The sequence below is a fragment of the Pholis gunnellus genome (genome assembly GCF_910591455.1).
Source record: "Pholis gunnellus genome assembly, chromosome: 2".
Lineage (NCBI taxonomy): Eukaryota > Metazoa > Chordata > Actinopteri > Perciformes > Pholidae > Pholis > Pholis gunnellus.
The window spans coordinates 12,402,795-12,430,425 of NC_136536.1; the positions used below are offsets into that span (position 1 = coordinate 12,402,795).

The following is a 27,631-nucleotide window of genomic DNA, read 5'->3' on the forward strand; positions in this document are numbered from 1 at the left end:
AAGGTTTTTAGACGATTTAAATGCTATGAATGCTGTGGCATTTTTGAGGACGACAGAACATGTGTCATTACAGGTCACTGTAGGGCCAAGTACATTTCCATTTGGGTTACTGACTCATGCTAACATAAACAGTCTTCAGTTCATTGTTCAAACTGAGTTTTTTTTTTATGTGTGTGAAATGACGTTTTTCCGCCAAAAAGTGGGAGCACTGATTTCATCGAAGAAAGTGACTTTGAAAATGACTCACCCCAGTGCGGGGCCCTCTGATTCGCTGAAAATGTCGTTCCTGTTTGTCACAGCTTCCTGTCTCGGTGAATGGAGAGGCACTGTGGACCAATGGGAGGGCAGTGGTGAGGATGCAACAGTGAGCCAGGAAAAAACAGCCCATTGTCCGCGGGACTACACAGAAGTGTGACCACTCTCCTGCAGGCTCTGGCTGCTCGGCCTATCGGCACACTGACGGACCCGGTGCACCATTGAGAGGTAAGACACTGGAGAGACAGCAGATCTGGCACATGACATTTCACAAAAAGCCTTTTATGAGCTTCAGAAGTTATTCTGGTGTGTCTTCTAAGAAAACGGTGCCTTTCCAGGAATCCCAACAGCACATAGGAGCGTTTTTGCACCACGGTTTGTGTCACTAGCATATTGTAAGATGATTTATGACAGCACATTATCGCTGTTGTTGTGGTTGTTGTCATTATGGAGGTAATTACATTCATTTATATCCACACTGGGTGACACACACAGACACACAGGCACTGCTAATGTCCTTCAGTTCACAGACAGAGAGGCCAGTGTAACCACCTCATTTATTGATTTTGGTGATGAGTCAGAGGATTTTCATGGCTAGGGTGAGGGTGCGTATTTGTGTGAGAGAGAAGATATGCGTGTTTCTTTGATCAGAGGTACAGTAACGGAATTCAGGCTGAGTTTGTCATGGGACAGCGGAGCTAAAATGATGTAATAAGATTATGAAGTTAAAAGCTAACATCGAATGCCGGCTGCCACGCTGTCCTTCTTGTTTTTCTACTGACAGAAAGTATATACCTGACCTGCTGTCTTTCATTATTGATGTGAAAAGAGTTTTTAATCAGCACGTGTACTGCAGTTCTCCTCCTGAATATGTGGAGATAGATAGAACATTTGAAGATTAGTGAAAGAGTCCCTGCTGCTGTTGCACACAGTCTCCAGCAGATGTCAGTACCATCCTAGCAGAATCATTTTGGACGAGTCAAATTCTCTGTATTCTTTACGCTCGACCAATGATCATTAAATTCACTAGCAACAAAAATACTAAAATCACCATGTTTTCGTTACCGTGTTTTTGTCATTATACAAAAGTCATTATCTTCCCCAACACTCCAACACACTTGTATACAAATACGATTTATTTTATTATTGTATTGTTGGTCATTGGTGCTGTATACACAAACAAATATCCACATACTTTTGTAGATATTAGTCCTGTCTATTCTTCACATTTATTTGTTGCTTTGTTGTCCTTGTACCTAGCTGTTATGTATATTTTTAAGAGTTAAGATGTATTGTATGTGTACACAAACTTGGCCAATAATGGCGATTCTGATTCTGAAGCGCAATTACTTTTTACGTTGTTCTACTTAAATACCTATTAAATATTATGAGTGTTGTCTGGGTGTCACAGAAACACTAATGTATAATTAGCCAAGAGACATGCATCTATTGTATTAAGTAAAGAGCTGCTGCAAATTGATTATTGGCTTTATTAATTGAAAACAATTAGCTAAATTGATTAATCATTTAACCCATTTATCAAGCGAAACATGCCAGACAGTCTCGGCTTTCAGTCACTTAAAATAGTGCTTTTCTCTTATATGACTGTAGATTTAATATCTTTGTTTTGTTCTTCGTTTAGGTACCCAGTCCTTTGGGCTCAGGGAAACTCTGATTTAAATCTTTCACTAGTTCATGATGTTGTATGGACTACCTGATTAGTCATTTAATCAAAAAAAATAATTGTCAGATTAATTAACATCATTGTTAGTGGCAGCCCTAACCAGCAACCTATTTTTGCCGTAGGACCAGCCAAAACCAAACCACATATGTTTGTTCTTCCTGTAGATTTCTACAAAGTGTGTTTAACCAGGAATTTCAATAGTTCTATGTTTTGGTTGCCAGAAAAGTCACAAGCAGTTTGACCTACTTTGAAAGTGTCAACAAACCAACAATCTAACTATTGTGAATGCACTTATGTAACAGAGTGATGTTATTTTGGACTCCAGTATATAGTCTGAACACATGACACAGAGAACATACCCTGCACATGTAACAAGCTTATGCTGTGAAACATTCCCTTCAGTGTGAGGGAATCGGACCTCAAATTGATTAGCCAGTTTTTTAACCCGCTTACCGCTGCTTTTAGTCTGCAGAAATATCTTTTTGTCTGTTTCTGTGGATATACACACACAGACATGCTCACCACCAGCTGAGCCTCGGTATGTCCTTACGTGTGCTGCAGTAGTACTGGTATGACCCCCACTGTATCCCCCAGAGACTAGCCAATTTCCATACAGATAGACACAGAGCCAGACCGCACCTGTGCCCCTGGAATTCCCGAGCAGGAATTGTATCAGACAGACAGAAACTCTGATGCTTTTAGTGACTTGGCCTCCCAGGAGAAAGAGCGAGAGAAACATAGATGAGGGAAAGAGGAGGAAGAGGAATTTATGGAGAGAAATGAGGTGAAAGCAGGATGGATGATCATATCTGTCTCTATATACCTACTGCTGCATCACTGCTTCCGTATGCTGCTGTGCAGGTCTACATTAGCACTGAGTCAACTATGATAGAGCATGAGTCCTTCGCAAAATACCCAAATCTCCATTTTCTGTGTCAGTATGTCTAATATTATAAGTAGATACAGAGATACTAACCTTTTCCAACCTTTTCTTTATTAGAAAACTTAATGTTGGTTTTGTTTCATGTTTTTGAGCTGAAGCAGTGAACCTCTTTCTGCTGCAGGGATTCTTAAAATGACAGAGCTTTTGCTCAGACAGCTGGGAAATTATGTGCGCGTGTGTGTGTGTGTGTGTGTGTGTTTGTGTTAGCCACGTTACGCTGTGAGCAATACTGCGATTAGATGCGCTGTCAAATAATCCAACATTTTATCCTTGTGACTTTGACGGCTTAATTTGACACATCTCTGATCTACTAAAGACAGCTTCCCAAGGCGTCTTCTGGCAACACAATTTCTGCTTTTTAAGAAAGGGCAAGTAGGGTTTAGTGTTAAATCTGTGTATTTGTGAGTGCATGTATAATTATGATAAATCTTCTTGTACTGCACCGTTCCAAAGCCCAAATGCTGTATACAGTATATGTTTATGTTTGTGTTAAATGTGAGTTCAGCTGTTGACCCAATGCGGTACATCTGGTCAGCAACAGCAACATGATTTGTTTACGATGTTAGTGAGACAGTCATTAAATATGTGTATATATACACCCACTGGGCAATAATTCACTATTGTCCCAATTGTAATTTTTTATTACACGTATTTATGCCTTATTTAAAACAATTTGAAAAACTACACTTAATGATACACTAAATAACAGCTAATCACATAAACGTGATAAATATAAAGTGAGGACAAATACAAAAAATCTTTTGTTAAAATATTGTTTGACCAAAGACTCTGACAATTTGTGAGGGATATCAAATCAATATATCTGTTCCTCTCAGATGCTGTGATCCTTCTCGTTCTACACATGCTGTTTCCTCCCTTTTCCCCTCCCTCCCTCCCTGCCTACCTTCCCACCCCACATCCCACCTCCCATCCTCTTTCCCTCCAGTAGAGCAGCACGAGGTATTTAGATTATACAACATTACATGAAATGTTTCACTTGACCAGCCTTCATCGCAGTTTGTGTAGAACAGAAGGGCACAAAGAATATCAAGCTCACTTTTAGAGTTCTTGGGTGTTTTTTTTGAGAGAGTAACAGAAACTGTGAATACCTGGAATCAAAGCAAATCAGGTGAGAACGATCTCATACCTCATCTTTATATGTAAGGGAGCAGTACGCTTGGCCAATGATGTGTGTCAGTGGGAGTCTGCGTGAGAGTGTTTTTAAATTCATTATGTGCAGAAAATCAGTTATTTGAGGACATAAGTCTGCTGGTAGATGCTGTGAGCATGTGCCTCCGCGTGAAGTTGTTTTTGTTTTTTGAACTCCCAGCAGGCAAATCTGATTAAAAATAAGCTCAACTCGTGGTTTACCGTGACTTATTTTGTCCTATGTGCTTGATTCACGTGCTCACATACCATGGAGGTTTAACTATCTCTGTATTGAGAACAGGAACTTCTAGTTTACCTGATTGGAATAAACTTTAGATTAGATTGTAACACAGTGTTATGTACCTTCTTAATGGATAAACACACTTTTTGGGAGGTCTTTTGTGATGGCTAGTCTACATACTGTTACTATGAATTTAACATGAGTGTTCAACATGTTGGCTCATTATACGTGTCTCTCTCCCTGTGTTTCTCCTTTAAGGTCAGTATGAGTGGGGGAGTCAATGTGAAATTGGCCCCCCGGGCTCCTCTCTCATCAGGAATCCCCCTCCCACACAGCCTGTTGCCCTCCTCCCCCAAAACAGACACCCGCCGCCGGGCTAGTGACCTGCCCAGGCCGTCGACACAGACCCCTAAACACACACCCACACACAGTCCCACACACACGCCCAGGCAATCTCCTTTACTTTGCCCACGGAGCTCCAGCATCCGAGGGCGTTCCTCCAAGGACCCGAAGAGAGACGCAGGCCTGAAGAGTCAGCTCTTCCAGCGGATGGGAGCTCTACCTGCTCCCCAGGTGTCCCGCTCTGCCTACAGCAGCCCGTTAACCGAGCACAGGGTACCGCAGCCACACTCTAAAGACACACTGGATCTGGGAAAGCCCTCCCCGTCTCACATCCCCGCACAGTTTTCACATGACGGCAATCGCAACAGGAACACCCTCACCAATAACAACCAAACATGGGGGACTAGCAACCTGCGTCCACCGCTTCAGTTCAGAAGAAGAGACAACTCCAGAACTGGATCCCAGGCAACGAGTGAGCTCATGACACAAAGAGAGAAAGAGCCTCCAGAACACCACCCGGCCCAGTCCCCCATGTCAAACAATGGTTACCTCCGTCCCTCCCTTGCTCAAATGAGCTACGAGCACGCCATCAGAGGTCGCAGTGACTCCACTAGCCAATCAGACGAGGAGATGGGCTCTCCTGAAGACAGCAGTCCAGCCTCCTCTCCTTGTCCCCTGCCGCCGCTACCGGTCACATTCACCATGCCAATAATGTCCAAGGTGGCTGTCCATACGTTGGCTCAAAGCCTAGATAAGGAGGCTGCGTCCACAGAGACACACGCACCCAGAGTCAACATGGCTACTGTGGCTCCCTTCAGCTACCGGTAAGTAGTGCACACTCACGCACAATGGATACAACAGTTTATCAAGACCTCCATCACGAGCCCCCAATTACTGATATCCATTGTAAAACCATTCACTTGTCATTATCACATGATCACTCTGTCTCCACACAGCACCCCTCTCTCTCCTGATACTGTGTCTGTGTGTGTGTATGTGTGCAAAGATACACACACACACACACACACACACACACACACACGCACACACATTTATACACACTCTTGGGGTTTTCTGGAGCAGAGCTGATTGTTAAAGTGTCCTCTTGACAGCCTCTGGGCTGACTCAATATACCGTCCTCTGACACACTTTTTTTTATGACGTGGGATAAAAACAAAAGAAGAGTGAATCTAATTTTGTAAGTTAAAAAAATGCAATGTTACTGTGTCTTGTGTGTGTTCTTGAGTGTGGTGTTTTAGTTAAATGATTCAATCCACGAAGAATGAATCAATCAAAGCAGAAATGTATTTTTAATTATTGCATAGTGTACAATACTTTATAAGATAAGGAAGTAGAAAATAAATCAAGGCAAGATCATAAAATCTTGAGCTTCTTTTTACTTTGATATAATGATGAAATTATTCCCAGTGCTTTGTGCATTCTCCGAGATTTTCTGTTTCTATAATTTGCATGAAGGAAATCAATGTGACACACCAGGGAAGGCTCTCAATTTCCTTCCCCTGCCATACACAGTTGCTTATGTGTTTGATTGTAATCATCGATATTAACATCAGTGATTTGCATGTACAGTAACAGACGTTTAACGGCTGCGTTCATGATGTGTTCACAGGCTGCATGCGCAGGAGAGCGATTTTTCAGTGGATGAACTCAGCGACTGCTCATCTGGATCCATAGAAGTCTGCTGTGATGACCTAACACTAGGTTAGACACACACACACACACACACACACACACACACACACACACACACACACACACACACACACATTAAAACATTGATGAGATTATACTTGCACGTTTTTTCAGAATCAACACACATCATTTTGTCTTTGTCTCTTACTCTTTTGCTGAACAAAACTAGTCTAGTTCTGTCTGCCTAGTTAGCGTCAGGGCGCCAAGAGGCCGAGAGCCCCTTTGGCAGGTATGGTTGCCTACGTTCTGGCAGCCAGGCGCACTTACTGCAGCAGAGTCAGGCGGGACATGCCAGCGGCCGACCTTTGGGTCTCATTGTGGAACGTGAAAAGACTCATTGAAGACTAAGGAACAACCATTCTCTGCCTAAATCTATCTGTCACTCTCCTGCACATCAGGCCTCACGAGCCAAATCAGGTGGTGTAACTGTGTGTGTGTGTGTGTGTGTGTGTCTCAGCCTGGAGCTCTGCTGACTTCAGTGGTTCCTACTCTTGATGAAGATATTGAAAAGAGCGATGGATTCAGGATGGTAGAATGAAGGAAGAACACAGGGGGGATGTGGGTCGGTAATTGAATGAAATGGGGCACTTCTCAACTCGCTGCCAGAGAGTATTATTTTATGCACATCCTTTTCGGCTACATCCATGAGCTGTTGGGGATTTTGAACCCTTCCTTTCTCTCCATCCCTCTCTCTTGTAGTTCTTCCTTTCCAGCTTCATTGACCTAAAAAGCCACAGTCCCAGCATGACCCCCCTCCCCGTCCTTTTGAGTAATGGTTTGCACTGTACCCACAGCTATAGTCATGCTTTGTAGTGGTCAGTGTGAGTCGAGGGATTTGGACGTGCTTCGGAGATATGACTTAATCAGTGGCTTAGTGGCTCATTCTTTGTGATGTGGTGTCAGTTGGAGAGGAGGGGATTGACTGCCTGCTTTTGAAATGTGCACTCCAGAGTTGGTGTGTGTATTTAACTTTAATGGCCCAAATCTCTCCTAGCTTATACACATCTGACAGAATATGTGCAGCTTTTCAATGTTTAGCATTAATCCTGCACATTGTTTCAAAGTGTTTTCTGAAGGCTGCCTCTGGCTGATCCCTGCCTGTCAGTCAGCTTTTGGTTGTCAGTTGATTGTTAGTGAAATATGATAACAAATAATGTGAAAACAATGAATTACTAATCTGAGGTCTCAAATATCTCAGTAATAACATTCCCAGTTTTACATTTTTGTAATAATGTACGATGCCAACAGCACTAACAGTAAAAACGAATGTCACCTTTTTTGCCCAAAGACCTTTAGTGTAAGGAAGTCAGCCTCGACAGAAAGAAGGAAGAGGAAATGCAGTGAGAGAGAGATACAGAAAACAGATAATCAGTTAAATTGATAAAATGATAAAATGTGAAATTACAGGGTCAGTGTTTAGAATTTGGCGGGCATCTAGCGGTGAGGTTGCATATTGCAACCAACTGAAACTTCACCCGTGTATCAAGCGTGTAGGACTACGGTGCCGGACACGAAAACGCGAATGGCCCTATCTAGAGCCAGTGGTTGGTCATGTGTTGGCGTCCGACTATGTGAAAATGATGTGCTCTATTAATACATATAAAAGGGCTCATTTTAAGATAACAAAAACACAAAGTTCTTATTTTCAGGAGAGTATACTCTTTAGACAACATACTTATTAATATTATGTCACATTTCTATCAATAGATCCCCCTAAATGCTACACACGGTTCCTTTAAGAACAGATGGAGAACATTGTAACACTTTCTCTCTACATCTCCGATGGCCAGTAGTGGACCTCCTGTAAAACATTTACACGGTCTACGGCCCTGGCCAGTACAATGAAAAGCGGATTCAGACATCATATTATATTAAATGATGTCCAAAACAGTCTAAAGTATTACAGTAAATTGATCTTGCCTGTCTAAAAGTGTAGCCACCAGAATAAAGCTTTTAAAAGCTTTTTGAAGGTTTTAACCAGCTGGTTGTGGAAAGGAGGGCTGGACCAGCCCCTGTCTTTAAAGGCCTCTGGCTGTCTTGGGACTATGGTTGCGGCCTTGTAATTGGTCTCTAGAAGGCGTTAGAAACAGAACTAAAGTGTGTTAGGCTCCTCTGAAGCTGCATTTACATGGAGGGTGGGCTGACACCGTAATGACTGTAATTTAGGGAGCAAAGGAAAGGAGGGGAACAGGGAGGAAGGCAAAGTTTGAAGGGAAGGAAAAGAGAGAGTGAGAGGGGTGAGAGATGAAAAGAGGAGACCTGATAAGGTCAGTGGGTTGATGGATTTCCTTTTGTGTACGGAGGAAAGAGAACAGAACACAAATGTGTGCACAGTGTTAAAAAAGATAGATTGTATGTAGGCTGAATATGTTAAGGCTGAGGGCTCTGGTTGAACAAACAATTCAAGGACAAATCATGATGTGATTTGGTTATGGTTGTCTTTTGTCACGATGGTAAAAGAGTAGTTTTCCACAAATTGAATTTTTTCCATATTACATTCACTTAGGTTGAATCAGCTGTAACATAATCAGCTCTTACATCTTCTAGTGGAGCCCCTAATGAAGACCTGAACATTTAATGGGACTGTAGCACCATGTGGCCTTTCAATTAGACCGCAGACCTCCTGTCCATGGGGCTCTCTGGAGAGATGTATTTGAGCATGCGTTCATGTCTGAGCATGTGTGTGTATGTGTGCTGATGTATGCCTGTGTGACAGTACACAGATGGTGTTTGAAAGATAAATGTGATGTGTGGACTGTGTATCATTTTTCATGTCCCATTGAGGGTATGGCCTGATGTTCCCTACGGACACTCTTAAAGTCCGTCAGCTCTCTCTCTCTCTCTCTCTCTCTCTCTCTCTCTCTCTCTCTCTCTCTCTCTCTCTCTCTCTCTCTCTCTCTCTCTCTCTCTCTCTCTCTCTCTCACACACACACACACACACTGTTCAGACAGTGTGTACATCTGGATATGGATAAACACTGCACAGCATCCCACACCCACTCTCATATGACATTTACAGGTAGAAAACAACTTCTCAAGGTGATCCAAAAATGATATTCCGTGGCCATTAGCCAACCGTGCACTATGTTACACTGAATTTAATAATGCCCCAATTCCCTTAATGTATTCGTATATAATATATACTCTGTTGCCAGTTTATTATGTACACTTAGCTAAAACTGGACTGCAGTCAAATACAAAAGTCTTCCAAAAAATCATCCTTTTATGTAGCTTATGTATTCACGTTTTGAAAACAGAGGCGTTGATCCAACTTTATTGTCAGTTTGCTGCAGTTTGCATAGGTGGATCGTTGGTGGAGGCTAACTTTAAGCCTTCATATAATTTAAATGGGTGAGTTTTAGAACAATTTCCACTACGTACATTTGTCATGAACGGGGATATTGGCTATAGAGACCAAAACTGTTTTTTTTACCAGGGTGTAAACATGTTTGTTTCTGCTCTAAAGTTGGGGTTGTATATATGGGGGTCTGTGGGGATTGACTCGCTTTTGGAGCCAGCCTCAAGTGGCTTTTCGGAGAGCTGCACTTTTTGGCTTCATTTCTCAGCACCAAAGGTTGCCGCCTGTAGACAACACAGAATAAATCTTTAACCTTTCAAAAATGTGAAGATATGCAGATTAAAACAGCATAAATGCATGTAGTATATGTTTCTGTTTTCTTATCATCACCCTGCAGGGCAACTTTGTCTTGCAGACACCACTTTGCGGAGCCCTCACATGGATCAGTACATTTTGAAACCCTCCTTGTAGCAATCACTTTTAGAATAGGAGAAGTCAGCAAATCTTTAGTAATGAAGGCAGGAAATCAGCTTGCAATTTATAAATGTTATGCTCGCCATCCATTTAATGCCCTTGGACAGTCTAGTGGATAGCGCTTTGATAACCCCGGCTGCATCTACCCTTAGACAGTGTGTAATCCTCTTTGGCCAATCTAATGAGAGAGACATATGCCGAGTTGGCGTTGGACAGTGATGAGTGGTTTAGTGGCTTTAGGAAGACATAAGCGTGGACTAGATTATGTCCTCGCTCATCACCGGGCTCGGTAGTAATCACTATTTAGGGTTTGCATGCATTACTCCATGTTTGACCCTAACTTCTAAGTTCTGTGGTCAAGCTGAAGTGATGGCCCAATTTTTTGGGTAAAAAAACACAAAGTTTGGGTCAAAGTGGGAAAGTGAGTGCATGTGGAGGCACATCATCCATACGTAAGCAGAAAGGCACACATGGATATTATAATAAAAATGAGTCAAAAATTCACACAGACGCATGTAGAAGCTCCTCATTCTCCCATTCGTCTGTCACACTGAGCCATCCACCCATTGTGTGGCAATGGACTAAGACAGAGCTGCCACCTCGTCCTCCTCTCTCCCCCCCCCAGGGATATTTCCCTCCTTCCTATATCTGAATTAGATAGAGCGAGAGATGAAGGAGGAGAGAAAGGAGGGAGAAGGGTGAATTGAGAAATGAGAAATGGGTGAATGAGTGCACACACTCAAGATCCTTTTTGACCTCTGGGGTGACTCCCAACTCAGGGAGACGAGTTATAGAGTCAGTCATGTGTGTAACCTCTCCGTGTGACCGACCACACGCACACACACACACACACACACACACACACACACACACACACACACACACACACACACGGAGTCACAAAGACATCTATCTGTCAAATTAATAACCCTTAGAGAATAAAGGACACACTCCAAAATGAGCACATACTTCTAGTATCAAGATTCCTGATGTTAATTGAATCATACGCTCGTGTTGTCCTCGTAACGTAAGTTTAAATTCACACACTACTTTATATCTTACTTTAGCAACAGCAGTTTTTTTTGTGCAGACTAAGGGAAGATTGCACACTCGCACACACTGTTGCTGATGATATCCATGGCTGCCACCACGCTGTAACTAGGCAACCAGTTTCTGCAGCACAGCATTGTGGGATACCCCTGGGAGGCGTGCTGAGAATGTCAACACTGCGAGAGCGTCTACAAAGAGCGAAACCTTAAAAATGTATTTTTCTTTTTAAATATTCTCCAGATTGGCAGCTGATGTTTTTGTCAGCTCTCAGCTGTGTGTGACTCATGATGAGTGTGCGACATTGGCTCTGTGGGAGAATGGTGTTCTTGTTGGATCAACATTTGTGCCTCCGGAATGAGGAGTCGGTATGAGTGATACGCTCACACCATTACCATGGATAGCCTTTAAGTGGCTGAATTGTCCGAAAGCTTTAGCCAGTGACTCATGCTATGCATCATCAGCACTGAAGTGAGGCTGCCAAAGAGTTATCACTGTGGAAAAACTCCCTCTCTCAGACACACTTCTGACTCAGACTAGGAAGCCACTCATTGCACGTTGCGCGTTGTCGCCTCAATTTTTTGTCTGTAAACAGGACATTGAAAAAACATGTTATTGTGTTGGTGCAGTACCAGAGTGCGTGTCACTGTGAGCCTTTCCCTTGTGTATGTGTGTGTCATGGTCTGGTATTCATCCCTGTGTCCTGTGGACCCTATGCGCTAGCGTGTTAGCGGACATAAGCAAGTGTATAGCGGGAGCGGCGAGGCGGTGAGGCAGGATATCCCCTCTCTGTCTTACAGGCTTCCTCTGCTCCTCTGGCACATATATAGAGATCCTTCCTCGTCCTCCTCTTCCTCCTCCTCTCACTTTACTCATTGCCTTCTTTTCCGCATTATAATAACACATCCTTACATTCTTTCTGCTATTTCCTCACCAAAAGCATTCAGTAGGCTTCTTTAATGGTGTCTGCTCCTTCCTGTTCTACCTCGCTCCACTTCTATTCTCAGTCACACTTGCTCTTGTTATTTTCTTCCCACTTCTCCACCCCGTTCACGCTAATATCATTTTTAGAACAGCTTTTTTTTTCTCTCTTGTACTACGACACAAAAAGACAAAACAAGAAGAAGCAAGAGGGAGTAGGTGACAACGGGGAGTGGGTGAAAGTGAAAACGCATGCCATCTGCTTCGTTGAATTTGAATCGTTCCTCTTAAAGTTTAAGTCGCTTTGATACAATTAATTACAACCAAAGCAGCAGTGCTTTGCTCCTCTCTCGCAGTACTTTTCCTTTCAAAGCTGGAGACCTTTACCTATAATGGGCCACACAGTGTCTGTGTTTGTGTGTCCTACTGGCTACTTCACGCTGTAGAAATATAGTGGGGAATCTGTTCCTATAACTGTTTAGAGATGCTAGGGCAAATTTACTCATGCAAAGTACAGAAACACCCTGCCTCTCTTGGCCTGCCTGTCCGTCTCTCTGTCTGTCCGTCCATCCGTCCGTCTGTTGGTCTGTCGCTCTCACTCCTTCTATTTCGCTCTGTGTTTTCAATCTATCCATTCATACCTGTATCTCTGTCTGTCACTTTTGCCTAAAAGTGTCTTCATGTGTGTATTTAGCTGTTACTGTGGTCAGCCCATAAACGCGTTCACACACACACACACACACACACACACGCTCTCTCTCTCACTCTCACTCACTCACTCGAACACACACACAAACACACTCTTCTGTTGCATACTGAATGTCTAAGTGTGCTGTGTGAGTGTGCTATGAGATGAATGTGTAGTCTAATACTGAGCACTGGCACTCATCACACTTTACCAGCTTCTCTGATGTCAGGCCAGATTGCTCAGGTCAGTCAGACACCCTGCACAGACAGCAGGCTCTGTGTGGGTGTGTATGAGAGAGAGAGAGAGTGAGAGAATATATGTTTACATCAGCCATATATTAAAGTGATTAGACTGTGGAGCCAGAGAGACGAGTACTTGAACAAACAAGTAGCTGTTTGCTGCCAACACACACTTTACCTGTGTGTGTGTGTGTGTGTGTGTGTGTGTGTGTGTATATGTGCTTTCAAAGGCACTGACGCGTGTCTCTGACCCACGAGCATCTATGCGCCACACAGACCTGCCTTGTACGCGGCCACTCTATTTGACTCACCTTAATCCCTCATCAGGGAGGTATAAGAACTGACGTACAGCACCTATTAGCCTTAAATTATATCCCTTACCCCCCTACTGGCCTGCTACTAGACCCCAGAGCCCCCATAACTGTCACCACACAGCTCTGGCCTTGGTGTGGCATAACCACCTCAACATTGGCCCTTTATTAACGCTAGCTGCTTCTAATGAATGGCTTTAGCCTTTACACAATAAAACAGCCAATGCATGTCTGTGTTTTGTCTGCTACTGAGCTCCTGTATTACACACACTCATTCAAAGCCAGGTGGATTGACGGATGTCATGTTTGGGCTCAATAGGCGCCAGTTTAGTAACTGCTGAAAAATGAGCGGTTTTTAAAGTACCTATCTAATATTGAATGTGGAATGTCAGCAAACAGAACGCTGCTTGTTTTTCGCTGTGTCAACCAATTTATGCAAATGTGACAGAAAATGGGCCCAACAGCCTGCTTGTTTGAATACTACTCCTACTTACAGTTGGAGGCCTGATAACATCACAGCCTCAGGCATTGCTGCTTGCATACAAGAGAATTGCATTATAATACACCCAGAGCACAAACACTCCACCAGCTACAAGACCTGTATGCAGGCAGGATGCATTAATACTCAAAAAAGAACTCCACCGTTTTTATTGATTGTTAATGACTAATGATTGGCTTGAAGTTCATTTTATACATTGTCATCATGGTTACCTGTAATGGAAATAAAATTAGAAATGACGGCATCTTACTGTTTATCCGTCTCTGGTAATGTCCCTCACTTATCGGATATCCACCCAACTCTTTAATGCGGAATTACAGGAATAGATTCTCTATATACTTGGAGCAAAGAAATCGGAGATGATGGCCGAGTAAAAGAAGGGAATGATGAAGAGGATGAAGAAGGAGTTACTCCTGTGATGATTGAGATGGGATGTCCAGAGCGATGAGATGACGTAGTTGACCGAGCCAGAGCTATATGAGTCTCTGGATGGGAGCTTCGGCTTCTCCGAGCCTGTCTCATCAATGTGACACACTCGTAGAGACAGACCCACGCACACACACACACACACACACACACACACACACACTCATACACATGCAGGGGAGGATAGACAAAAATATAGTGACACTGATACTCATTCACACATCCCACTCGTGTACATGGTGCTTTTTACCACTGAGGTATCGTGATGGTTGTGCTGAGATGGATGATATTGTTATCAATATATATGCTCCAAAACGTAATGGCCAGTGCATAATAACTGGAAGGGGGGAAGGGTGACATACTGTAGGTCTGGAGGAAGGAAGGAAAGGAAGGGAGGAAAAGAGCAATGGAGATGAGTGAAGAGGTAATGTGATGCAGGTAGGGAGGGGGTGTGATGCTCATTTGAGGTCTGTTGGCTACTAATTGAAGGGTAATTCGTGACTGACCTATCTGGTTGTGTATTAGGGACTGGTAAATGTGTGTCCTGTTCCTCTCTTCTAAGCTCATGCTTCAGCCACGGTTGTTTTCCAGATAATTGGAATCAGCTTAATCATGGGTGGGCCTCTCGTGATTGTGGCACATAAGAAAATATGAATATGAATGGATGAATAGGGCAGCTAATGTGATTATACATGATTGGAATTTTTTTCTGGCTACGATATGTGGTGTCGTTTGAGTCACACACAGCTGGGCTCAATATAAATATTTCTTTCTTTTTGTATTCTTTTGTTTTCCTTTATTACTTTCTCATTTTCTTCCTCCTATTAATTATTTTTTCCTTTCTTGCTTCACTAGTGTTCAGTATAACACTGCATCTGTGATGCGTGTTTGCGAGAGAGAGAGAGAGAGAGAGAAAGAGGATTGGTGGATGAATCAGCCAGTGGGTGGAGAGAGAGCGAGAGACAACAAGAAAGAAGGAGGGAAGGATAGAGGAGTAAGAAAGAGTGGAGGGAGGGTGAATGAGCCAGTGGGGGTAGAGTGAGCAAACCGGCGAGTGAGGGAGAGGTAGAGGGAGGAGAGAAAGAGGAGGGGGATGTTACCGCTGCTGCTGCTGCGACTGTTTCTCCTGTCAGTCGGCTGCTGCTTGCCTGGCAAGCAGGAGGGAATACAGAGCTAGAGAGGGGCACAGAGAGGCTGGTCGGGGCTGTGTTTTGTTCTAGCTGTGCTATTGTAGCACAGGGTGCCGCAGACACGCTGTGAGGAAGTGGATTTTGGCACTGGACGCAGAACTGCAGATCCATGGATTACCAGCAGTGAGTAAGCTTGACTACTACTGCCACTCTTCTAACACACTCGTCATTTTCAACAGAGGGGTTACCCCCACAGTCTCACACGGCGGGGAGTCTGGACCCTCTGAGGACAGAGAGGCAGGCAGGGAGGGCAAACCAGATAGTCTCTGAGCATTTTCACACCTTTTTTTCCCCTCTGCTTTTCTCCCTCCATTTCTTTCAGTCTGCCTTGTGTGTATCTCAAGAGTGTGTCACTGATGCTGTTGCTTGGCTCTCTGCAGGAGGGATGCTGGAGGCTAATGTGGCTAACATTAGCATGACGGCCAAGCCCAGTGAGCTGGACGTGAGGTCTGCTGCTGTCTCCTGCCAGGAAACTTCAGCCCAGGCCATGGCCTCTAGGAAGCCCCAGGCCAAGCCTTCCGCTCTTCCCCCGGGACATTCACGTCCCTCTGGGTCAGAGCTCAAGGTCTACCGGCCCTCCTCTGGATCTATCCCAGTTCCCAATCCGTCCAGGCTCCGCAAGCAGCGGTCACTTAACAACTTGTGTGTGCTCACTGATGCTGAGAAGAAGCTGCACCTGTACCAATCTCCCCGCTGGAATGATGATGCGAGCCGGCCTGGCACAGACACCAACAAGCCGGGCCAGATTAAGACAGTTCAGGCTGGGGGTGGCAAACCACCACTTTCTCGGACCCTTTCAAAGTCAGAACAGTCTCTTTTCCAGGGTAAGCCCAAACCTTTTTGCTCCCCGTCGGTGACTTCTTACGGGAACAAGCCGAGTCGAATCCCTGCCCCTGGTAAACCACGGGGACCCTATGCTGAGGTCAAGCCCATTAGCAAGGCCTCTGAAGCAGGCCAGAATGCAGACATAGACCCTGCAGACCACCCAACTAAGGCTAACTCCAATGGAGCAGGCAACACTGGGACTAATGGCAAGAAACTAGGGGAGAGGGAGAGATGTGCAGCTCTGTCAACAGAGGAGAAGAAAGACAGGAAGGGGATAGAGGGTGAAGAGGATAAGAGCTTTCTGAAGGTGGACCCAGAGTTAGTGGTGACGGTTCTGGGAGACCTGGAGCAGCTGCTCTTTAGCCAGATGCTTGGTGAGTCTGCTGTTATCTTTATTTTGCATGAAAACATACAGCATGACAACAATTAGGACATTACATTACATTACATACAGGACAGGGTACAATGATGTCAACATGTTAACAACAGTTACTTATTGATTCAGTAGGTATATGATAGGTAAACATCTCCTCTCCTCTCCTCTCCTCTCCTCTCTACACCCAAACCGTTCCCTCAGCTCTGGCTGTAGCTCCAGCATCAACAGTGAATTTTAAATGAGTCCAATCTCTCTTGCAGCAGAGCATAATGTCAGTGTGTTATTGTCAAGTGCTTTTCACTACACAATGGTGAGAGCCCTTGCTCTGTAGGTGGTGAAAATCCCTATGTTTTCACCACTGTGGCACTCATTTGCTTTGTTTGTATGTGTAAAATTGGTTCATGTTGTGGTTGTGTGGCTGTATATTAGCGCTGTGTGCTCGCATGAAACAGCTGAAGTAAGCAGTTCCAGAGGGCTGACATTGTTTTCTTGTTGATTCATTAGGTAACACTGGAATGATTTGTCCTAGTCCCATCTGACCCACTGCCACAGTGAGCTAGATATATATTAACCTATCAAATGCCTCCCTTCTCCCTCTCTCATTATAGCTCTATCTCACAGGTCTCATGTCTCTAACTATACCACCCTGTTGGTAGGGGAACCTATTTTTTTAGAAATTGAAAGCAGTCCACGCGTGTATGCATCTATTTGTGCGGTAGTAAAGAGTCGAAACTGCATGTTTCATGTCGATGCCACAGCATCTCCTGGCTCACGCCGAAATCAGCCATTCGTTAATAAAGGCCGTGTGAGTGGAACTAGTGGGGTGTGTGTTTTCACTCGGTAAATAAAACGGCTGCATATTGAGTCAGGCTCTGGTCACAGTGGGCCACATATTTAGCCTTGCACCACTCCCTCACCCCCCTCACCCCCTCCCTCCCACCTTCCCTCCAGTTCCATTGATCTCCGGGCCACTGACAGATGGTCACTATACACCCCCCCCCCCCACACACACACACACACACACCCACCTCTTCCTCTTGTTACCGGGGGCAACGTGTGGAAGAAGCAGGGAGGGGGTGGTGGCATGGGCAGGTAGTTAGCGTGCTATCGTTCATATAAACTCACACACATGCACACACATGCACCCATGACTACACACTGTCACAGATGGGGGCGACTGTACCAGGACACATCCAAAGTTTTAGCTAATGTGTATTGCGAGAATGATGACTGAGTTTGTGACCTAACATCTATTATTCATTCACACACACACACACACACACACACACACACACACACACACACACACACACACACACACACACACACCTATTTCTATCTATTGCTCATTCTCTCTCCATCTCTCCCCCTTGTCACGATAACATCAGAGAGAGTGAGGGAGATATGGAGAGTGAGTCGTTATATCTGTCTGGATGAGAGGAGATAATTTTCTGACCATCATCAAAACTCTCTCTCTGTCTTCCTCCTCTCTCATTTCCTCCCTCTCTCTTCACCAGCTCGCCTCCTGCTGCACAGCCCCAAATCACAGCTTGTATGACCTTGCCCCCGTATCCCTCTATGTGTATGTGCGTGTGTTTCTGTACTGTACATGCTGTGTGTGTGTGTGTGTGTGTGTGTGTGTGTGTGTGTGTGTGTGTGTGTTGGTGTGTGTGTGTATCTGTGTCTGTGACCTTTTTCCAGTCCTTGTGGTAATGTTGCTGGCCACAGCTATGCCAGGCAACCAGGTATGAGGCGGGAGACAAGGTTGGAAAAAGAGTAAAGTAGAGGGTAAGAATTTAGATTCATGGGAGAAAAGTGAAAGGGGACGACTTCTTTCACTGAGGGAGATGAATGAGGGGGAGACGGAGAATAATAAGAGAAAGAGACAGACAGTGGAGTAAAAATAATGGTTATAGACAATGATCTAAATTTCTACCTGCATCCAAGTGGCCGAGTGGTTGCTTTTGGGTCTTCAGTTTTATCATCAAAACCACTTTTGGTGTGCATATAGTTGTGGGAGTACGCACATACATGTTTGTGTGTGTGTGTGTGTGTGTGTGTGTGTGTGTGTGTGTGTGTGTCTGTGTTAGGAGGAGGTTAATTGTAACTTGCCCTGTAGCTTGCGGCTGTGGGCTCATCTTTTATAGTATCTGCTTCTCCATTTCCGATGGGACGCTCTGCTAATTGGTTTCTGCTCTGTGTGTTCTGTCATAGGAAGATAGATTATAGATGTTCAATGGATCATTCCCTGTGATCCCCTGCTCCCCTTCCTATATACATTCCCACCTTCTTCCCATCTGCTTCCTACATACAGGAAAGTGACGTGTCATTGTTTCGTATTATATCACGAAAACTTGACCTTGACTCGGTCATACCACGTTGTTATGGAAGCTACATGTCAGCTGTTAGCGACAGGGAGTAAAATATGGGCCGCTCGTCTCTTGAGCATGTTATGTTGTGTGACAGCTACCAGCATGCACTGTGATACTGTCCTTTTGATATTAGCCTCCAGTCGTAGGCAAAGATAATGGAGAATGCCACTGAGGTCTAATCATTGGGATGTATAACCGAAGACCATCAGCTATGCACTTAAGGGATAACCGACCTCCCACACACACACACACACACACACACACACACACACACACACACAATGGAGAAAAGAAAAGACTCCAGGATATTTCAAGGTTAGGCCTATATGTTTATCTTGCAGGGTGATTTAGGATTAGTTTCAGTATAATCAGTTTTTCTTTAATCGGACATACATGTTTTACCACTGAGAGATGAAGAGCTTTTTCATTAATTGGATTTAGAGAATTACTTGACGGACAGCAGCTCTGGACTTGCAGAGATAATTCTCCCAAATGCAGCATGTTTTATAAGATGTCTTGTTAACGGTGTTAGCATTAAGGTTGGACATAGATGCAGGGGTTGATGAACTCTGTAAATTCTGCCAATAAAATGCACCGACCTGAATGACACCCTGTAAAGCATATATATTGCCAGGGTAATCTGAAACACTGAACCTCAGATGTGTGCCACTAATGTCACCTCCCAGTCCCATCAGCACCCATAAAGAAGTGTATGCAAGAGGGTAAGCTCCCCAAAGCAGTGGCCTCTCCCAGCATGGGGGGGCCTCGGTTTAGAGAGGTGCTGTCTAAAGACACCAACAAGCCTCCGGATTAGGCCTTGCAAAAAGATAATGAGAAGATTCAGCCTCCATTCCACTAATCACACATCATCTATCACCCTGGAAAAGGCCAGCTATCAAGGCTAAAATGAATTACAGATTAAAGGAAAGGACATCTGTTTGGATGGAGATTTAGGTATTAGGGGGAAATTTTTCTTTATCAAGGATCAGATAGAGAAAATAGATTTAGGTTAGAAGATTGGAGATGCTGTGTAGTTTTGGTGTTTGCTGAGCCGATCGTAGGAATTGGGAGACTGTGTTACTTACAGGCTCAGCAGAGGAGAAGTGAATAACACTCAGTGACACATGAATGCTCATAAAAGAAGCCATGACTACCAACCTGCTTGTTATTTTAAAGTGACGTCGTATCGTTTGTGTGGTTGATGGCTACTCGTGGGAGACGATGCATCCTAGTCAGCTGTCTGAGGAACAATAAACCCCACAGAGAAATCGACAAAGCCCAAAAAAGAAGACACACACCGAGGCACACACACACACACAATCCTGTTCAAGAAAACTTAACAGCGCTGCAGGAAATAACAAAGCAGCTGCAGCTTTGAATGTCCAAAGCTCACACACACACAAATTCAATGTGTGCCACATTCAGTCACTGATATCCTCTCCTGTCTACTCCCCTGTATTCATCTTTTTGGCAGTGACAGGGTATTTTTCATTCTTAGGTCCTCATTCCCTCCACTGTGATCGCAGTGCTGCTGAGTCTCTAATGTGATGCGGGTGCGGCCTGAGCGGCTGGTTCCACCCCGGGCTTCGCTGACTGAGGGATTCAGGGCAGTCGTCCTCCCATCGAGGAGGTGGTGACAAGCCAAATTAATGCAACTGCCAGGGAAAGTGAGGAATAAAGCATCGCTTCGATTTTTTTTCTTCCTCTCTCTTCCTCTTCCTCTCTTTCAACTCTGATGTGAGTTGACGGGTAGCAGTGTTCTGTCACCAGTCAGACAGCAGAGAGGATATTTCTGGCAAGTGTTTCAGGAGGACAGAGGACAATCTTTCTAGTGTGAGGGAGGGATTTTGTCACCAGGAGTAGAAAGGAAGAGTTGCACATGGTTGCATGTATGATGGTGCATTTTCTCTATTTGTGTGTGTGTGTGTGTGTGTGTGTGTGTGTGTTTACAATGCATTGTGGTCAGTCTCTAAGGACTTAATGTAGGAGCCATTGCATTAGTGCTGTCTGCTTCCTGCTTCCTCTTCCTAAATCATATTAGTACACTCTGTTTTTGTCTCATCAGCTCTTAAATAACACATGCAGATACTCACATGCTGCTTATCACTAAAACAAAACAAGCATATATATATACATTTGTGGTTAACTAATCTTTCCAGGCAATAACAGAAGCCTGGTATATTATGCACAGTTTACTCATAAAACAAAATGTAAGTGTGTGTGTGTGTGTGTGTGTGTGTGTGTGTGTGTGTGTGTGTGTGTGTGTGTGTGTGTGTATGTGTGTGTGTATGAGTAAGTACAACTTTATTTATAAAGCACCTTTTTTTTAACACAGGACACAAAGTTTTTTTTACAGTAATGTCATTACAGAAAACAGAAATTCCAAGTGCAAAGCACAAACAAGACAATACAACAATCAAAAACACCTACAAACACAACACACTTCAGAACACAAAAAACGTACAGTGTACAGTTACCACGCAGATCAACCCTTGAACTTACAGCAGATCTAACGTGAGGGGGGAGATTTTGTTTCAAAGTATGGGTGCTAGGACAGCAAAACAGAGAGAGGGAGATGAGGACTCAAGGAGTTATCTAGGCCGCTTTGTGATGAGGAATGCTTTTAAGTATTCATCTGTTTCTGTTCTATTTGTGTTTTCCTCGTATGAAAGGTCTCCGATAAAAGTGCCCTTTGTTACTGAGGTGCATGTGTGCATGTTGTAGCTGCTGTAAGGATAGAGTATTAGTCGCGCACACATGCATCTGACTGAGTCTTATGACAGTATTGTGGTTAGCTTACATCAGGGACAATGCTAATGCAGTATCAGTGGTGTGGGTCAAAGCTAAACCAACAACAAGAAGTAAACAGAAACGTTACCTGGGAACATTATGTTTTTATTTGATTTTTGGCGCGCAATTCAAGTCTTATTAAGTTACATACAATTTTTATTTTGCTCACAGATCTCAAAAACTATATATGGAAGTTGTCGGCTTGAATTGGAAGCTGAATTTTGCACCATCTGTGCTCAATCTAGCTGCAATGTTGCAGCTAAAAAATTGTGTAGGAGGTCATCTGTAAACACAGTAGCATACACATAGCCATTTAAGGCCAAAATGCAGACATACATTTCAAGTGGAGATTTTGCCATAACATGCATACCGAGTCAGATATCCTTTCAATATCTGTTTTTATTGGACCACCTTCGCTTCATGACAATATGAAAATATTAGATACACAAGATTTTTCTATCACTGTGATGAAGTACTTTGAAATCAGGTATTTGTTGCAGATAACCATCAGCTTTTTCCCTATTTTCTGACATTTTAAACCAAAGACTAATTGATTGACCAATAAAAATACATTATTTTGTAAAATATCAGCGGAATGACTTACTAACTTGCTGTCATCAGTTCTACCGTCTTACCCATCACCTTATTAACAGTGCAGGCACTGCACACAGAGTGCAGACTGTCCGCCTGACATCTGAGAGCGGAGCTGCAGCTGGGTTTAAGCACATCGTAAAATACAGTTTCACAGGAAACAACCCTCTTGAACAAAAATACACCCCAAACATTGCCCCACATTATGGTCTGCCTTGGCTTGTTGCCGCTATGTAGCCAGTGTGTGTCTGTGTGTCGGTATGAGTGTGTGTGCAGCTCAGTCTGTATTTAGAGTTTTCAGGCATACACAGGAAGCAAAAGAGATACTGCTGAAAGCTCTAGATATTTAACTTTCATGATGCATCTCAAACACACAACACACGCACATCCATCATGTGTTTTTTTTTTTTTTCCTCCAGGTGATATTCTTCTGACAGCCACATCTGCATACCACATGTGTTTATGTGTGCTGTGTGAGTTTTAGATCGTCACTCAAAGCCTCCTCATTTTCCCTCTAAGCGCATAGCACTCTGCCTTCTAAGCAGATAGGGCTGTGGTTAAAGAGATATGGAGAGTGTGTTGACGTGTGTTTGTGTATGGGTCAGTGTTCAGAGCCAGGTTTTGTCGGTGTGGAGATCTGGACCGAGAGGATAAGAGAGAGAGAAGATTGCTGCACAGAGGATTCTGGATCTATCAGTAATACTTTCATCTGTCTATTCACATGTCTGTGTTTCTCAGGCAGTGGATGTGTCGCTCATCCTCTCTGTTGTCTGTAAAGGTATCTACTCCTGCATAAGCGTTTCCAATTTGAAATAGATTTTAACACGGTTAGCTGGCCCAAACCACTGCTGACTATCTTTCAATTTCTTCTCTTTCTCACACTTGTGCATTGACAAGCTAATCATGTGTCCAATCTTTGCACTCGAACCAACAACTGTTCAGATTCAGTGTACACAGATGCAGTATTGTGCTCCGATATGCTCATTAGCCATTCATGCCACATATCAGATATGATCTTCAAGGGTCTAATATCCTGTTGCGACATCCTGGCCAAGCGGCTGAACTTTAGTGCATGTGTGTTTGTGTGATGGATGCACATTTGGGTGCATCGGCGTGTTTGTCCGCCCTGTCCAGATGTGCAGGAATGGCTGTATGTTGTAATGCTTCCTGTTTTGCTCACTGGCTTAGGTCAGCAGATGGCTGAGATGCTGCTCTGAGTGGAGACAGAGGACAGAAAGAGAGAATACAGGGTCTATACTAAATGGTCATGTCAAACAAAATACAAAATAATGAACCATTTTAGTAGCTTAGCAGGTTCATATTCACATTGTGACAGGTGTATATCTGGGTGCGCTACCTTTGTTTCACTTTTCCATTTTTTGCAAACCATGCCCAAAATAAATATTATCAAAAAGAGCAAGACGTAAAGACTTGAACAATAACAAAAAACGTTTTACTTGCGTCCTGTTTGTTTGATTCTTCTTTGATTCGTCACTTGTCAGGAATGCTGTAAAAACACTTCGGAAACCCATTACTATTTTAAAGACTTGCACATATCGCTGAACGTGCAGACCTTTAGTGATGCAGTAGCAGCGAGGCTCAATCACACACATCTATCACGTGATAAGGGCACCGTGGCCCGAGGAGTGTTACGGTGACACTAACATATGTGCACGCACGTGGACGTGACAGGGACAAATGAACTCTGGAGGAAAGGAAGGAAAGAATAGAATCAAGAGCCATTACTCAAACCTATATTCATATTCTGCAAAACTGCACCTCTCGCGAGTAAAGGCACACACTGTCAAAGAAGGATACCATGTGGCTGCACAAACACATAATGGCAGACCAGTCCTGCAAGGACAGAGCCATTAGTGTGTATTTGGGGAGGTTTGTGTTCTCTTTCTACTAGAGAGGAGAGTGACCCAAGAGAGGAAACCATTTTTATATTTTATTTTATTTACTCTGTCTGCTAGCCAAGTAACCATCAGGCATCCCCATCATGAAACATACTTTTTCAACTTCCTCTACTTTTAAGGGATGAGACTTCCATTTATACTTTTCATATTCTCAGGTATTCACCATGTAGCCAGTGCCTGATATAGTTTATTTCTCTGTGCCACAGATGTCCATTGTTGTCCAAAGACTATTAAAACACATATATGACTCACAGTGTTGCACTGAATTTTTATTAATCTTCAGCTGCAAATAGTGCACAACAAACCCATTTCATCCTGTCAGAGTCTTTTTTGATAAAACTATAATGCCCAAATATTTTAGGAGGTTATTTTACATTAAAAAAAAAGAATATATTTTGATGGATTTCTAAAGATTCACATCTTCATCATGAACAAATAAGCTTGGCGCTGAGAGCCTGACATTGCAGGAAGTGGGAAAGTATTGAGAGCCAGAATACTGCATTGGTAGTTGAGAACTTTTTCGTCCTTTGCACCTCTAACTGTATATTTCTTTTGCTTCTTTTCGTTTTTTCTTTGTTTTGCCTGAGAGCAGACTTTCATTAGGATGCAGAAGTTGTCCCGCACATGCACTATACATGCATGCAATTACAACAACACTCTCATTTTAAGAGTCTGAGTCGGCCATTATGACAGGCTCCTCAGCTAGTTTTATAGCCTTTTCAGAGTTGGAGTGTGTGTTCACAAGTGTATCAAGATGAGAAGGTGTAGCGCCTCGGTCCCAGCACCTATGTGGACATGCACACAGGCACTTCTACACACACACACACACACACACACACACACACACACACACACACACACACACACACACACACACACACACACACACACACACACACACACACACACTCAGTTTAAAACAGATCAGTGTAATTCATCTACTCCCCTGGGGAGCTGACAGGGATATTTGCATCCCTAATTCCCCCATCACCATCACCACCACCACCACCACCACCGTACCTCTTCCCCCCCCCACATGCCAGCTGGGACCGCCAGGGCAGAGGCGGGGCAGGAAGTCTTTTACAGACACACACACACATCCACACAGGCACATGCGTAATCATGCAGACCGTATCTAATCAATTTGACGCCGATGTTAAACAAAGCTCGCGTTTAAGGGTAATTAAAATTGCCCAATTAAAGCCTGCATGTGTGTGCGTGTGGCTGAATGTGTCAGACTTTTGTTTTTGTTTGCATGTTTAAGGGGTTCTTTGTTCACATTAAACCTTTGTATGAACAAATAACAAAAATGTAACATTTTAAAGCTTTATATCTTGAATTTCCATACTGTGCTCGACTGCCTTTTAATATGAGCAGAGCCAGCAGAACAAAGTAGTTCTATTTTTGCGTATATATTTTGTTAAGCAGCATTTGCACTGTGTCTGAATGTGTGTGTCTAGTGTATGTGAGCAGCAGAAGGTTGGATCACAATGGCTTCATCGTCTCTCTCCGCTGAGCTGCCCGTCCCCAGGGATGCCTAATCAATTGTCTATGTGGCCATTCTCTTGAGGAGAAATCAATCTAGCTTTGTAAATCGGGTCTAGTGCAAGTGTGTGTGCATGTGAGTAGCCCCACCGTGCATATACATATGTGTGTATGTGAGAAACAGTGTTTAGTCTGCAGCTGTTGTTGAGATTGACACCTCTGGCAGCTCAAAATGTACCCTCCTCACTCATTAGAATGGTCTTTCCCCCTTTACCTCCTCTCTAGCCAGCTGGACTGTTTCTAGGAGGGGTGGTTGTGAATGGAGTGTGTGAGGGAGGGAGGGGGTTGAGTCTTTTCAGGTTTATGTGTTAGTAGATTGCTTCAGTATATAGAATATGTTGTTCCGTGGGCTCATTGTATAAAAGGGGAATTCATTTTAAATATTTAACAAGACAAAAAGGTTACAGCCATGGTAGTATTTAGGCACAGCTGGGCATTGAGCTAAATGCTAATGCCAGCATGATAACACACTCACAAAGACAATGCAAACATGCCGTTGCTCTCCAGGTATAATGCTTACCATGTTACCACCCTCTTAGGTTAGTGTGCTATAATTTGCGAATGAGCAATAAACACAAAGTACATCTGAGGCTGATGTGAATGTAATTAGCTTTGCAGGTATTTGGATGTCCTATTTTTGTCTTTGTTTGTTGTTTTCGTGTTTATCACTAATGGCATATGACGGAATATCTGATGGGCGGACCGCAGGACAGAGCGCAGGACTCTAGTGGGGCGAGAGGAGGTGGACTCTGTGTTTACGTCATGTTTGGTGCTCGAATATAGTCAAAGTTGATGGACAATGTTCTTCCTCATCGGCTCTCCAAAGTCAGTAGGATTCATCTTCTGGACTCCATGTGTGTCTGTGCAAACGTTCATGGTAATGTTTTTAATAGATATTCCACTTTAACCTAAAATGCCAATCTTTTGGAGGAAATGGCATGAGATCAACAAAGCCATTGAACCATGAATGCCTGTTAACAATTATATGACAATCCATCTAAGAGTTGTTGAGATATATATTCAGTTTGGACCAAAGTGGTGGACCACGACAGCCATTAACTGTCAGCTCTTTGTCCATCTAGCAATTTCTTTAAAGCAAAGATTTTGACATGAGAACCGAGCTATGCCTTTTCTTTAAATCAGTTGACAAATGTTTAACTGTAGATACAGTGTATATGTTTGACAAGAACGACTTTGTAACACAGTGGTCATAGTAGGTAAGAGTACACTTTTGTTTATTTTATTTATATTTTCTTCTTACACTGTCGTTCAGTACTTCTAGTAAATAATCTTGCTGTGCTCATTTGGGAGTCAGCTGGCCAGTTATAATGGTCTATTGACCTGAACCTCAGGGGTAAACAGGCTGTCCCATATCTTAACAATATAACTCTTTTATCACCATCCCCCCCATCACACATAAATACACTGAGCCGGAGAGAGAGAGCAAGGGTCAAGGTCACGTGATGCAGCGTAGGTGTCCTGATTACTGTCTATGTGAGAATATGTGTGATAGAGTACATGTAGTTTCTTCCTGGTTCTCAGTCTTATGTCTGACCATTGCATGGATATGAAAATCCTATGATAGTAGCAACAAAAGTGTGAGCAGGGCCCCATATCGAGCTCTCATATTGACATGTTTTGGAGTAAAAAGTGAAAGTGAAACATGTTTTGTCTTCTGAGCATGAATAAATGGTGTCTGTATCACTAAGTGGTTGAACCACTTTGGTTCTTATATTGCTTCCAATCTTCAAACCCACAGGGGGAATTATCTGTAGACACTCAGACACACACAC

General features: G+C 43.5%; 1 protein-coding gene across 1 annotated transcript in view; it reads left to right on the forward strand.

The window, feature by feature from the left end:
* The first annotated feature begins 382 nt into the window (after window positions 1-382).
* Window positions 383-27,631, forward strand: part of nav1a (neuron navigator 1a) — a 78,541-nt gene continuing 51,292 nt past the window's right edge. Inside the window, exons 1-4 of the mRNA XM_079171304.1 lie at window positions 383-483; window positions 4,531-5,438; window positions 6,245-6,336; window positions 15,801-16,619. Coding sequence (XP_079027430.1) covers window positions 4,537-5,438; window positions 6,245-6,336; window positions 15,801-16,619 — 1,813 coding nt within the window. The 5' untranslated portion in view covers window positions 383-483; window positions 4,531-4,536. The remainder of the gene's footprint in view (window positions 484-4,530; window positions 5,439-6,244; window positions 6,337-15,800; window positions 16,620-27,631) is intronic.